The sequence below is a fragment of the Xenopus tropicalis genome, chromosome 3, assembly GCF_000004195.4.
Source record: "Xenopus tropicalis strain Nigerian chromosome 3, UCB_Xtro_10.0, whole genome shotgun sequence".
Lineage (NCBI taxonomy): Eukaryota > Metazoa > Chordata > Amphibia > Anura > Pipidae > Xenopus > Xenopus tropicalis.
The window spans coordinates 58,629,713-58,643,774 of record NC_030679.2 but is presented as its reverse complement, the minus strand read 5'-3'; the positions used below and the strand labels follow the sequence as shown (position 1 = coordinate 58,643,774).

Below are 14,062 nucleotides of genomic sequence, written 5' to 3'. Positions count from 1 at the left end.
TAAAGCACAGAATACACAGCTCAGCCCTCCCCTTACGTAGGTAAGGACAGGGCCCTGATGTGGGCTGCGTATCCTGCTGTTCCTACCTTGCACCTCAGAATGACACCCAAGGTAAGGGGGGTGTAGAGGCAGGAGGGGAGGGCCCCTTTCTGCTTCCCCCTGCCTAAAACAACAGAACATAGAACATAGCCTCCGTGGACAGTGCATAAAAAAGCCTGATTGCTGCCTTTGTTTTTCACTTTGCCCACTGCATGGATCATTGTACATATGCTCTGTAGCCTTGTAGTGCAGGAACATACACCTAGGGGCACATTTACTAACCCACGAACGGGTCGAAATGAGTCCGATTGCGTTTTTTTCGTAAAGATCGGTATTTTGCGATTTTTTCGGATTTTTCGGCGTCTTTACGAATTTTTCGTTACCAATACGATTTTTGCGTAAAAACTTGAGTTTTTCGTAGCCATTGCGAAAGTTGCGTAAAATCTTGCGATTTTTCGTAGCGTTAAAACTTGCGCAAAAAGTTGCGCTTTTTTCGTAGCGTTAAAACTTACGCGAAACTTCGCACCTTTTAAGTTTTAACGCTACGAAAAAGGCACAACTTTTCGCGTAAGTTTTAATGCTACGGAAAAATCGCAAGATTTTACGGAACTTTCGTAAAGGCTACGAAAAACTCGCGTTTTTACGCAAAAATCGTATTGGTAACGAAAAATTTGTAAAGACGCCGAAAAAATCGCAAAACATACGAAAAAGTCGCAAAATGTTCGTTTTCAAGTCGGAACTTTTCCAATTCGGGTCGGATTCGTGGGTTAGTAAATCAGCCCCCTAGCGTAACCCTGATTTATGCAAGGAAGCTCCCCTGTTATAGCAGAGAAGGCAGGGCTATGTCCAGAAAAAAAGCAAGAACTGTTAGATATGTGCCTCTCCTGGCCTCTCCTCTGCAACTTTTTTTTTAATCTACAGTCTCTGACTGTTGATGCAGCAGTAAGAACAAACTTGTTGTCTTGCTAACAGGAGAATCAAAAGTTACAGTTTCCACAGAATGAGCAAGAGCCAATGATCTAGGAAATAATAGTTCCTTTCATTTCCCACTGGCTCCTTCTTGGCCTGCTTGGGTAGGGTTTACACCAGGCTTGTATATAACCAGCCTGGCAAGTGAAAATGATGCCAAAGAATAAAGATGTAGGAAAGATGGTGGGCTTTTCATAAAAAGGTGTCAATCCTATGCACGGGTCAGTAGATGGTGTGGCTGCTGACTTGGGGCAGTATGACGTTGTGGCAGCAAAAAGACATTGTACGAAGAACCAGCTATTTTACCATTAAACTGGTATTATGTATTATAGTGGCCTGTTTTTAGGTATACTAGTAAAAGTCAAAGCACTGTGTGGCACGCACTCAATTGGACACCAGGGCAGCGGTGAATGTTAAACAGCTTTATTCATAAATACATCCTGACGCGTTTCGTGTGTATACACACATAGTCATAGGTATCATAGGTATGTTTTAACCTAAGATAGTTTGGGAGCCTCCTTTTGGTATAGTAATGTGTGTTCATATACTAGTAAAAGTAGCACTCTTTTACACTCACCCTTCTACTTTACACCAATCTAGTTGCGGTGCATCCATTACAGTGTCACTACATTTTACCCACCTTTACTCAAACTAAGACCCCTTTTTACACTAGAATTTTATATTTGACTACACACTTGTTTCATTTCACAGCAGAAACAATATTTTATCAAACAGGTGGTTTTAAAGACCAGTGTTAAAAGATTAGTAACACCAAAAACTGGAAGGGCTTTATATTAATTTTATAAACAATATACCACTGCCCTGTACTTGTGAATTGACATTGTGAATATTTACATAAATAAGCTACTATACACACACAGGGGCTGACATAACAGACCAGGCCTTTCCGTTTGAGTATTCTCTCACCACTGTCTGCTTTTTCTGCTACAACACTTCCTTCTTACACTTGTTAACCTATGCATGCAGATACACTTATATCAAAAATCTCTGTCTGTCCTTTAAGGGGGCTGCTGTAAGCTATATAATTGCACTTATTTGTGAACACCGCCAAATGCAAAATGGAAATTGTACCTTAGCTCTTTCCACATTTTGCAGTGATTAAACATTACAACCTGGGGAAAGTACCTGAATCAGCCTCAAACAGCTCACTGCAACTAGTCAGGACAGGTTGCAGTGAGCTGTTTGAGGACAACCAGTCAGGACTAGTTGCAGTGAGCTGTTTGAGGTTGATTCAGGTACTTTCCCCAGGTTGTAATGTTTAATCACTGCAAAATGTGGAAAGAGCTAAGGTACAATTTCCATTTTGCATTTGGAGGTGTTCATCCACAAGTGGGCAACAGTATGGAGGGTTTGCATTGAGGAGAAGTAATGTTAAATGATAAGTCTGTAGTATGAATATATGATGTGAGAAAAGTGCATTACAATAATTCATGTAAACCCAGAGTTGTACTGGGCTGGTGGGGTATCAAGAAAAAACCCGGGTGGGCCCTGGCAACCCAGACCCAATCCCCGCCAGCATGTCAGAATGGCAGGTTAAAATGGTTGTAAGGAGCTGTTGTGCTGTGTAACTACCAGACATTCTGAGGCTTGACTGCTTTTTAAAGATTTAATAAATTTAATAACACAGACCTCATCAGAAATGAGTATATGGAACAGATGGCAAAACAAATTCAAATACTGGCACAGGGTCAGGGCAGGCGGCAGAGTAGTGAGAATCAGACCCTATCCCTGCAGGGCCCTCTTCCAAACCGCCGGTCTCCCTCCCCCAATGCGGTAAAGGTAAGTTTCACTTATGCACGATCGGGAGAGGACGGGTGATGGGAGCCCCTTAGGGAGGGGTGTAAAGGCTGCTGCGGGGGCCCATTGGGGGGTGCTGGAGCCCCTGAAGCAGTAGCCTTGGTGGGCCCTGCACCCCCCAGTCCGACCTTGTGCACTACCAAGACCTAATCTCACATTTTACTAATCCTGATTCACTGGGTTCTTCTACCACTGAGGCCTTCTTCACAGAGTGAATCCCCTCACATTTGACAATATGGTGTATCCTAAATTCTCATGTGTCTCTAGGCATGTCCTCCTTCCTTCAGGGCAAATCTACATTAGGGGGTGACTCACTTGGCATAGTATGAACCCTTAATTCCCCAAAAATTGATTAATCATAATAAAGCTGTTGTCAATTTCGATTTTCCCAAAAAGGAAGTTGGAAGTACTAAACTGTGTATGTGTATTGGGGAAGGTGGGGGGGGGGGGCAATATTCTCCTTACACCTTTGCAGATTTTTTTTTCAAGAGAAAGACAATCATAATGGCACACAATGCTATATAACCAGTGGAAGAAAAAAAAAAACACCTGGACATACCTTCATTTGGATGGGAATTGATGCAGGTAAAACATTTAACTGCACACAATTTTCTATTCATATATTTTACCTATGACCATTCTTGCTGGTCCCAGTGAAGAGGTATTTTTAGGAGCCTTGCTGATCGTAAGAGAGGTGATTTGCTGTGTGCGATAAAACTACCTGTGTGCCATCACCCTACAGATATATTTATTTTGTGGTGATTTGTGGCATGTTGCTACTTTGCATAGATAATCAGATATACAAGCCAATTACATAGAAAATGTAACAGATAAATGTAACAAATAATGTTACATGGGGGTGGAATAAAGATGATTAATATAATACAATTGTTCAAAAATTACACAAACAAAAAATGGAAATTGTACCATAGCTCTTTCCACATTTTGCAGTGATTAAACATTACAACCTGGGGAAAGTACCTGAATCAACCTCAAACAGCTCACTGCAACTAGTCAGGACAGGTTGCAGTGAGCTGTTTGAGGACAACCAGTCAGGACTGGTCGCAGTGAGCTGTTTGAGGTTGATTCAGGTACTTTCCCCAGGTTGTAATGTTTAATCACTGCAAAATGTGGAAAGAGCTATGGTACAATTTCCATTTGGAGGTATTGATCCACAAGTGGGCAACAGTATGGAGGGTTTCCATTGAGGAGAAGTGATGTTAAATGATAAGTCTGTAGTATGAATATATGATGTGAGAAAAGTGCATTACAATAATTCATGTAAACCCAGAGTGGTACTGGGCTGGTGGGGTATCAAGAAAAAACCCGGTGGGCCCTGGCAACCCAGAGCCAATCCCCACCAGCGCGCCCCTGCTGACCTCCCTTCAATATTGCAACCTCTGGCCCCATGTATTTATTTTCCACTGGGGACTTGCATAAAAGAAGAAGTCACATAGAAGTCTTTGTATGATGCACAAGTTCTGTTAGTATAATACTTTTGTGTGTAAAAAAAAGTACATTATTTTGAAGCTTGCTAAAAACAATTTTAAAGAATTTCAAAAACTCTGAATAGCTGACTTACTGTGGTTTAGTTCTATTAACCGTATAATGTATAAGGGGGTGTCTAATATAGGAGTTATTGTGATTATTAAGGCTATAGTACAGCTGGATCCTTGTGTGTTGTTGTAGTATTGGAGGAAAGGGCTGTAGAGCTAATACAAACTTCAAAATTCTTTCCAGTAATATGGGTGCCGGTAAATTTATTGCTGAACAAAAACGTAAGTAAGATTGTCAGAATGGCAGGATGAACTAGTTGTGAGGAGCTGTTGTGCTGTGTAACTACTACCAAACATTCTGAGGCTTGACTGCTTTTTAAAGATTTAATAAACTAAATAACACAGACCTCATCAGAAATGAGTATATGGAGCAGATGGCAAAACAAATTCAAATACTGACCGTGTTGATCGTAAGAGAGGTGATTTGCTGTGCGACAAAGTTACCTGTGTGCCATCACCCTACAGATATATTATATATATATTAGTTAGAAAATGTAACATATAAATGTAACAACTAATGTTACATGGGGTGGAATAAAACTGATAAATCCAATACAATTGTTCAAAAATTACACAAACAAAATTTGTTTTTAAGTATGGATTGATCTAAGTTACTCTGGCTACTTACACAATACAGTTGTTACAATTTGCAGTAAAAAAACTTATTTTCAGCATCATTTCATTAATATTAAATATCTATGTTTAATGCTGATTTTAAGTAGCCACTTGGCTTCTGTAGTTATGTCTATCATTAAATAATTTAATGCACCATTGTGCAATTTTGTTTTTCTATGAATTATTGCTACTCCAAGGAATCTTGATTGGATTGCGTGATACTACTCCATGACAATATTTGGGCATGGGGGACACATCAGGTTGATCCAATTAATATTCTGCATCTCACTTCCCCTAAGCATGATGGAGGTACATTAATTATTTGAATAGTTAACTGGATAACACACTATTGGAATTTTCTCCCACTGTGCTCACTTTTGATTTGCAGATATTGCGATTTCGAGTATGAGTACTTTGAGGACCTCATGCAGCTTAAAGCAGTTTTAGATATAAGTCCAGCACTAACTACTTATTGCTTGGAGTAGAAATACTGTTTACACCAGAAAACATCAAACATCATCAATAAAACACGTCTTAACTACAGTAAAATATTTTCTTATACTGCCCTACACCCCAAGTGCAGGAGAGCTATTCCTGCAACTGCCTGACTTTTTGTAACTATTTCCTAATAAAGTAGTGATGTGCAGGTCAATTGGCTGAAAAAAAATTAGTGCAAAAACACGTTGCTAAAGCATCCAGTTGAAGGGACATTGTCCACTAAAATGGCAGTCAATAACTGGTAAGATGCGTGATTAATTTGTTTATATTAGCAAATTTAGCAAAAATATATGGCAGTAAGGGAGAGCAGCATCGGGACTGTTATTTTTATGGCTTTCCTTCTCCTTTCAAAGAGATCTAAATTCTAAAAAAAAATATATATATATACTGCGTATAATGAACATACTGTACCAACCTAAAGATTCAGCATCTCTGTAACCAGCATCTCTGTACCAGCATCTCTGTGATCCAGGCCTTCATAGGAGCTCCCCATCTTGGATTTTGCTAGAAGTATCAGTGACACTCACATGCTCAGTGTGGTCTGGGCAGCTTGTGAGATGCTAAGCTTAGGGGTTGACTTCCATAAGACTAATCAGTCTTGTATTTATATTCTCTATATTCAGTATATTGTGAGTGGGTCCCTAAGCTCAGCAACTGACAGCAGCACAGAGCATGTGCAGTGAATCAGAAGAAAAGAAGATGGGGAGCTACTGGGGCATCTTCAGAGGCACAGAGGCACACTAAATACCTACAGTATGGTTCAGATATAACTAGTGATGGGTGAAATGTTTCGCCAGGCATGGATTCACGGCGAATTTCCGCATTTCACCATTGGCGGATTGTTTCGAGAAACGGATGAAAAAATTCGCTGAGAAAAAATTAGCCGCTCGTCCAAAAATTGTCGCCGGCGTCAAAAAAGAATAGTCACGGGCGTCAAAAGAATAGCTGCGGGCGACAAAATAATAGCCGTGCGACAAAGTAATAGCCGCGGGCAACAAAATAATAGCCGCGTGACAAAAGAATAGCTGCGGGCAACAAAAGAATAGCCACGGGCGAGAATTTTTTTTTGCCGCATGACATTTTCGCCGTTTCGCGGATCTTTTGAAAGATTTGCGAATTTTTCAGCGAACCGAAACAGAACAGATTCGCTCATCACTACTTATAACACCGTACACCAAAATATTAATAACCTTCAAAATAATAGTAGTTTAGCTTCATTTTTCTGAACTTCATAAATCATAACACCAAACGGTCTTGCAACCAAAATTCCACAAGTTACTCTGGCAGATTCATAAATTGTAAATACTAAGTAATAAATAAATACTTAAAAGTGGGGCCTGGATTCAACAATAAAGGATATAATTACCACCTTAGGTTCCTTTGTAATGTGGCTGTTCCAGCCATGGACATACATTCTGATGCACCCATTTCTAAGGCCTTTTTTTCATTTTTGGATAATGGAAAGAAAAGCGAGGGCAATACTCTGCTGCTGAAAAGAAATGCAATGTACTCCCACATGAGTATGTTCCATATTTGTAAACCCTAACAGCCTTGTTACTGCAGAACGATTCTTTCACTAGAAAGAGAGGACAACTCCAGAGTGTAAGGGGCCAGCCTGTAACCTGTGTTGTATGTAGGTATCTTAAGAGACCCCTGTTGGTCACTGTCTATAGCTTGGTGAATGCAAGTAATATTTACTTATACAGACATATATTATGTGTTTTGTTTATACTTGTACTCAGATTGCAATAGTCAATATCAAAGCAAAATATTGAGGTTTATACAGGGAATGATGTACCCCTATTGGATATTAGAAGTCACTGAGGAGTTCCATGATCACGGAGAGGCATGAGGCCGAAGGCTAAGTGCTTTAATATACGTCATGGAATTCTAAGCTGGCTTTTAACACATATTTTATATATTTTATCTCCATCAAAAATCTAAAGAAATCTGTGACATAAACAATGCAACATTTGGTGAGTTCCTTATTGTTTTGAATCTTAAACAATTTAGTTCTTTGGATAGCTGGTTTGGATGGCCCAGAATGACATAAGGGAAAATACAGAAACCATGAGTCATATTCATTTCATTCATTCTATAAGTGATGTCACTGAGGCTACAGCTATATCCTTCTCACATCCTCTAGGAATGTACACGACATTACTCTGATACTGAACAAAGTAGCCTTATAATCAAGTGTCTCAGTGTAGGTGGTGGTGTGCTGCAGTGTAATAAAATGAAACGCAAAGATCACAATCTTTGTAAATTACCAAGGACTAATAAAAAACTTGACTATGGCACAGCCCATTGCGGCCCCCTTATAACCCTTTAATGTTGACATACATCATTTGGATGATATGGCCACAGCTTTATTGCTTACAACAGTCATATAATACTAGTTAACAGTTAGATATAATTATCCATAATATTTAAATACCATTATTTAACATTTACATCATAACATTTTAACACAATTTTGAAGTCCTCTGTCAGTCTGCCCTTCCAAGTGCCATTTGATACCCACTAGCCACTTGCACATAACTCAGCGAGCAGCTTATGAATTTTACACCACTGCTCTTTAACAGCCAATCACCCCCAGGGGCTGAGTTAACCCATCATGGGGGTCACTATACCCATAAATACTGTCTAGTACCACACCACCCCGCCAGCAGCCTGACAAGGAACCTGCCAAGAAAGTTGTGACTTGTGAGGTAAATTATCTAGCCCTTATAAAGATATATGAATTAATTCTAAACTCCATGGTTTAAAAGTATAAAAAAAACCTTTATTATAACATAATTAAATGAGTTTTTTGTAGCCTACCATTTGCCTGATCTCATAAAACCCATGTAACTCCAGCCTTTTATGTCCATCCTCCAAGGTACAGCCAATATGAAACCTAGCACTTAAATTATCCAAACCAACATCCCTGATAACTAGAGAGGGCGGGGGATCTCTCAAATTGCTGTCACTCACTAAAATGACAGATTGCTTCCCTACACTATCCTCTTAGCTATCATCCCTCCCATCAGCTGATTAACCCCTAGTCAACCACATTAAGTTAGGCTTAATCTTAGGAGCCTGGCCCAAAACAAACATGAAAAACCCATTTAAGTTTACTACTTTACTACTAATTTTTAGCAAATCATTCAGTTTTTCTTGCTGGTTGAGGCAGATATTTGGCAAACATCACTGATTTGCATGACAGTGTGTCAGACTTCATAAATAATCCCAGTGCCTGTATAATTGCTGCTATAGGTGTCTCCTCTGCCACAGGAAAGCAGAGCATAAATGCTTAACACCAGCCATTGCAAGGTGCAAAAAAGAAGGACATGTTAGTAGGATGTATCTCTGACAGGTGATTTATCTGCTCCATACTGGGCTGTAGAACAAAATGTAATTGAACATGCATCTTTAACTGTATCCTAAATACATAAGTAAGGGTTCTAAATATGGCCTAAAATTGACTGATAATTCGACATTATCATTTTAGCACATACTGCATGTACTGTGCATGTACATCAATGTGGTTGCTATATTAATTCTATTTTAGGGACTATTCTAAATTATTCCCCAGTACCATTAAGGATCTCTAGAGTCTGGAAAGGAAGTAGTAGTTTTTATGATTTGTCCAAACTGACATTCCAGACTATACCAGAACCTACTCCTAACTTGTCTTACACTGTACCAATGTGCTAAGGACAAAAAAGTTTGAGGCAGTACCTCAAACTGTACCTGCAGCTCTTACTAGGTCTGCACTGGGACTCCAAATAGGGCCCCATTTACTTAACAATTTTGAGAAATTTGAGATAATTAACTTTTTTTTAATTTATAGAACATTTCGGATTGTATGTGAAAAGTTTGTTAAAATTCCAAAACTTTTCGTTAAAAAAAACCCGAAAAAATTGTATTTTGCACAAAGAGTATGAACATTTTGGAGTTCTTTAAAGCTTTGGTTAAACTTTCCACAACGCACCACTAGCAATAAATAGTGACCATTTATGGCATCTTACAGCTGCCCCTCTGGCATTTGCTAGAACTCACAGATTGCCAGTCCAGGTCTGGGTCTTACAGTATAGTGCAGATACACCAGTGACCCTCAGGCTTTAATAGTTGTTCTCTTTTCACTTTATCTTTACTATCCCTTATATAATAAATGTATGTAATGTATGTATAATGTTAAAATGCAAAAATAAAAACTTACAATAGCATTTATGCAAAATAAATAAAAATGTTTCCTGATGTTAGTATATATACCCTAATTGTCTTTTAACTGGTACAGAGTGTAACTGTAGCAGTACATTATTAATATAAGTTTAATCTCAGGAAAATGCTTTCTCAATTGCATTTGATAGCAATGTGTATTGTCATTCTTTATAAAGCATAAATAAGGTTTTCAGCAAGATTAAAAGGAAAAAAATCATATATTTTTAAGGAAAACACTTGAAAATTTATTTGAGGGTTTGCTTACCACGCTAAATGAACCACAGCCACAAGAGAACTCCTGTAGCCTGTTAGCCACATATGAATACTTGCTGTGGTAAGTTGGGTCGTAGTTCTTAGAAGATTAGCTTTTTTTCTGCCAGTAAACCTGTGTAGGTCTTTACATAACGTCACCAATGATGATGGGGGGAATTTTGTTTAAACTCAGAAGAAGATCTATATAAACCAACAGCAAACTTGACCTTCCATCAAACAAGTGCCAAGCTGCAATCTCATCTTAAGAGTTTCTGAAGAGACCTCTATTGGCTGCATTGACTCGTATCAGGGACAAGCAGATCCATTTGAGAAAGATGAAATTCTGTACTAGCCTCTTGTCGGTGCTTTATTTAGTGAGTTTACATATTTTTACATGTGATACAAGGCTAATTCCCCAAAAAACTTGCCAGAGACTGAAACTGGAAAAAGACACTGAAAACCTCTACAACAAAACAGCCAGGTTCAAAGAACTCTTTCCTGTAAGTAAACTGTTTGCTTGATATGAACTGTTCCTCATAGAGAATGTTTCTTATAGCTTTGAAACCACCAGGAAAACATTTTTTTAATGTATTTTTTGCTTTGTTTTACAGAAAGACAACATTACAGACATTCAGTTTTTGACAGAAGAATTGAAACAAGATTTTATGGTAAGAAAAAGGTATAGGCGTGTTATTCGAGTTACTGAGCTTGTCTGATCTGAAACAGCAAATTGAATTGCTTTGGTCTTCCTTTGTAGGCTCAGAAAAACTGCAATCTGAGGAACAACTTTCTGTCTTTCTACATTAAGACTTTCCTAGAAAAACCTCCAGTCCAGGAAAAGGCTAAGAAACTTAAAATTATCCAAGATCTGATGGTTATCCAGGACATGCTTCTGCACTGTGTGAGTAGAATCAACTTAGAATGCTCTGTGATTCCTTGAGAGTCAGAGAGAAAAAGAGAGAGTGAGCAGAGATTCTCGGATGTATTATATAATATGCAGACAGCTCACTGGTTTGACAGCTTTCTAACTGTTACTTTCACTTGATGCCAGCATTGCAGTCTGTGCTAGAGCTGTACATTATAACTAATTCAACTTAGCCCTGTGTAATCTGCATACACAAATAAAATAAGGCTGTGTTTTACTGCAAATAGTTTGGTTATAGTGTATTATATAAGTATAAGTAGATACTAGTTCCTATTTAATTTATTTAAATTCATGTTTATGATGATGGAAATTGTTTTATATGGCATTGTGGGTTGCTAGCTTATTCTAGCAGGTATTGGATCTTTTGTCCAGAATGCTTGGGACCTGGGGTTTACTGGATCAGTGATTTTTTAGTCATTTGGATCTCTTAAGTCTACAAAAATATTTAAACATTTATTTAACTCAGTAGGATAGTTTTGCTACCAAAATAGATTTAGTATTTTAGTATAGTTAGAATTAGGTACAGTTTTAGTATTATACAGAAAAAAGGAAATAATTAAAAAAATAGATTTATTTTCCTTCCTGTGATTCTGAGCTTTCTGTATATCAGATTTCTGTATGAAAGATCCCATAATTATACTGTCAATTACTATGTATTGGGGGGGGGGGTCAGTTAGGTAAATGACTAAAGCTACATTTATTACAACAAATAAGCAAGTGAATCTAGGGAGGCTGCTAATTACATAGGACTGACAGGGTCAGAGTCTCAGGGAGAATCACTTGAAACACCCATTTTATCTGGGCTGTAAATAGTACAGGCATATAGACATTTGGCCTGCATACCATCTGTCTGTGCTATTCTCTGCAGTCTGGCTGTGTGTATCCACTGCATTGCTCTCTGCTGTCACATAGCTTGTACAGGTACAGGACCTGTTTTCCAGATAGGGAGTCTTTCTATAATTTGGATCTCCATACCATACTAAAAAATTATTTAAACCTTAATTAAACCCAAAATGATTGTTTTGCCTCCAATAAGGATTCATTATATTTTAGTTGGGATCAAGTACAAGGTACTGTTTTATAATGAGAAAAAGGAAATTATTTTTAAAAATTAGAATTATTTGCATATAATGGAGTCTATGGGAGATGGCTTCCCATAATATGGAACTGTCTGGATATTGGGTTTCTGGATAATAGATCCTATACTTGCATTAGCATATTGAGTACAAAGCATAAAAAAGAACACAAAGGAGAACCCAGCTGTTAAATATGTATTTGTGTATAGTAATGAATATGTAACACAAAATATAAATGAACTATGTGTTGCTCCTGTAGATTCTAAACAATATTTTTTACAGTGCTGTTAGGCAGTATACACAGCAACATTTTTCTAACATATTGGTTTTCGTCCACAGAAAAAAAGTCACTGTGACCATAAAGAAACTGGAATTAAAAGTCTCACAGAACTGAAAATCAAAATTCGCCAGGTATGCAAAGTGTAATATCTAAAAACATATTTTTTTTCAATTCTTTATTTATTTTGTGATTTTTGAGGAAAAGGGGGGGTACAGAAAGTAAGAGGTGGGAGGGGAGGGTTGTTCTTTAAATTACAGCCCTTTGAAATGAGCTACAGCCTATAATCTCAAAACATATTTTGTCTGCATTATTTTTACACTAATCATTAACTAGCAATGTTCTGCTGCAGTACTCAGTAATAGAGGTCAATGCTCTGTAAAAATGCTGCTTACTACTTTCATGGCACCAATAACAAAATGATTTTAACTCTAAGATCTGAGCATGAGTATGAGATTGGCCCTATATTAAATATTAGCAGAGAGTGAAGGTGGGGGCTTTCCATTGCTGAATCGTGTAAAAAATTAATTAGTTGACTGGCCTTTTTGTTTTTTCTCACAGATTAACGGGAACAAGGTATTATGGAAAGCCATAAGCGAAATGGATACACTTCTTGAGTGGATTTATGAGTATGTTGAAGAGATGTTATGAAAGAAGGACTGACAGATTTTTCTGCTATTTTCCCCTCTGAAATAATCCAAACGCAAGAAAGAAAAGACAAAACATTACAATCTTGATTTGACTGTGTTATTTATTGTTAGTGCTGTGAGTAGTATTAACACTTAGTATGTTTATTTATTTTGAATATATTTTTGAATATATATTTTTAAATTTTATATATTTATATAAAAAATGTACCCATGCCAGCTGGGAGTTGAGTATCAATTTTTTTAGTGTTAGACCGTGCATTGCTGGTGTTGTGCTAACACACTGTACTCTAAGTTTTGCTAGAAAGCCTACCTAATGATATCATTGCTTACTGAAGTCTTTATAAGAAATATATACAAGCTTTAATATTAAAGCTATTTAAAGTAAGCAATTTATGTAGGCTGAAAAAACTAGCATGAGTAAGATAATTGAAAACACTTATCTGGGTGAAATTGTAAGAAATTATCCCACAGTAGCTATACAGGCAGGATTTTATCTTTTAATGGTTCCACAAATACATGTTAGAACATAGAGAACAGGACATATATATTTCTAATGATGGCTTGTTTACTCTTGTCCATGTTCCTAGTTCACTTCATAGCTCTAAAGATTCAGAATGATTCATGTTTGCCATGTCAGTGAACATTTATGTCAGGATACAGCAGGATATTATAGCCTGACACAGCACTAAGTTTATATTAAATGAAACAACTAAAAATCATGTTATTTTTATCATTCTAAAAATAAGCATGTAAAATCCTGTAAAATGTCTGGTAAATGTCTCTCAAGTTACTCTATAATAATATTTAGAACCTTATATTTAGCATTGGGACTGGATGTCCTACAATATTTATTATTAAAGATCTATATTTCAAAAAAGTGTTTAATTTAATTTATAATATTGTAATGTACAATTTTGGGTTATCTAACTTATGTTTTTTCAAAAATTCTGCAAAGTTTTTATTTATTAGTGCACTATGGAAATATCTACAATATTTATATTGGTATATTGTTATTCTGCATGTTTCTATTTTATTTTATGGAGAAATGATTATGTAATAAAACTATTTTTGAGTAATAAATTTGCTATGTTCATATATGTCAATATGGATTATTACATATGGTGGGGGTTAGAAAAACATATGTATACACTGAAGTATCTGTTACCCTTGAAGATACTATT

At 37.1% G+C, this 14,062-nt stretch overlaps 1 protein-coding gene across 1 annotated transcript; it reads left to right on the top strand.

Annotated features, from left to right (window-relative positions):
- The first annotated feature begins 10,288 nt into the window (after positions 1 to 10,288).
- il22 (interleukin 22) lies at positions 10,289 to 12,882 on the top strand. The gene is made up of 5 exons (NM_001137611.1): positions 10,289 to 10,453; positions 10,565 to 10,621; positions 10,711 to 10,854; positions 12,294 to 12,365; positions 12,793 to 12,882. Exons 1-5 carry the CDS (start codon positions 10,289 to 10,291, stop codon positions 12,880 to 12,882), a joined length of 528 nt encoding a protein of 175 aa, NP_001131083.1.
- Positions 12,883 to 14,062: the final 1,180 nt, after the last annotated feature.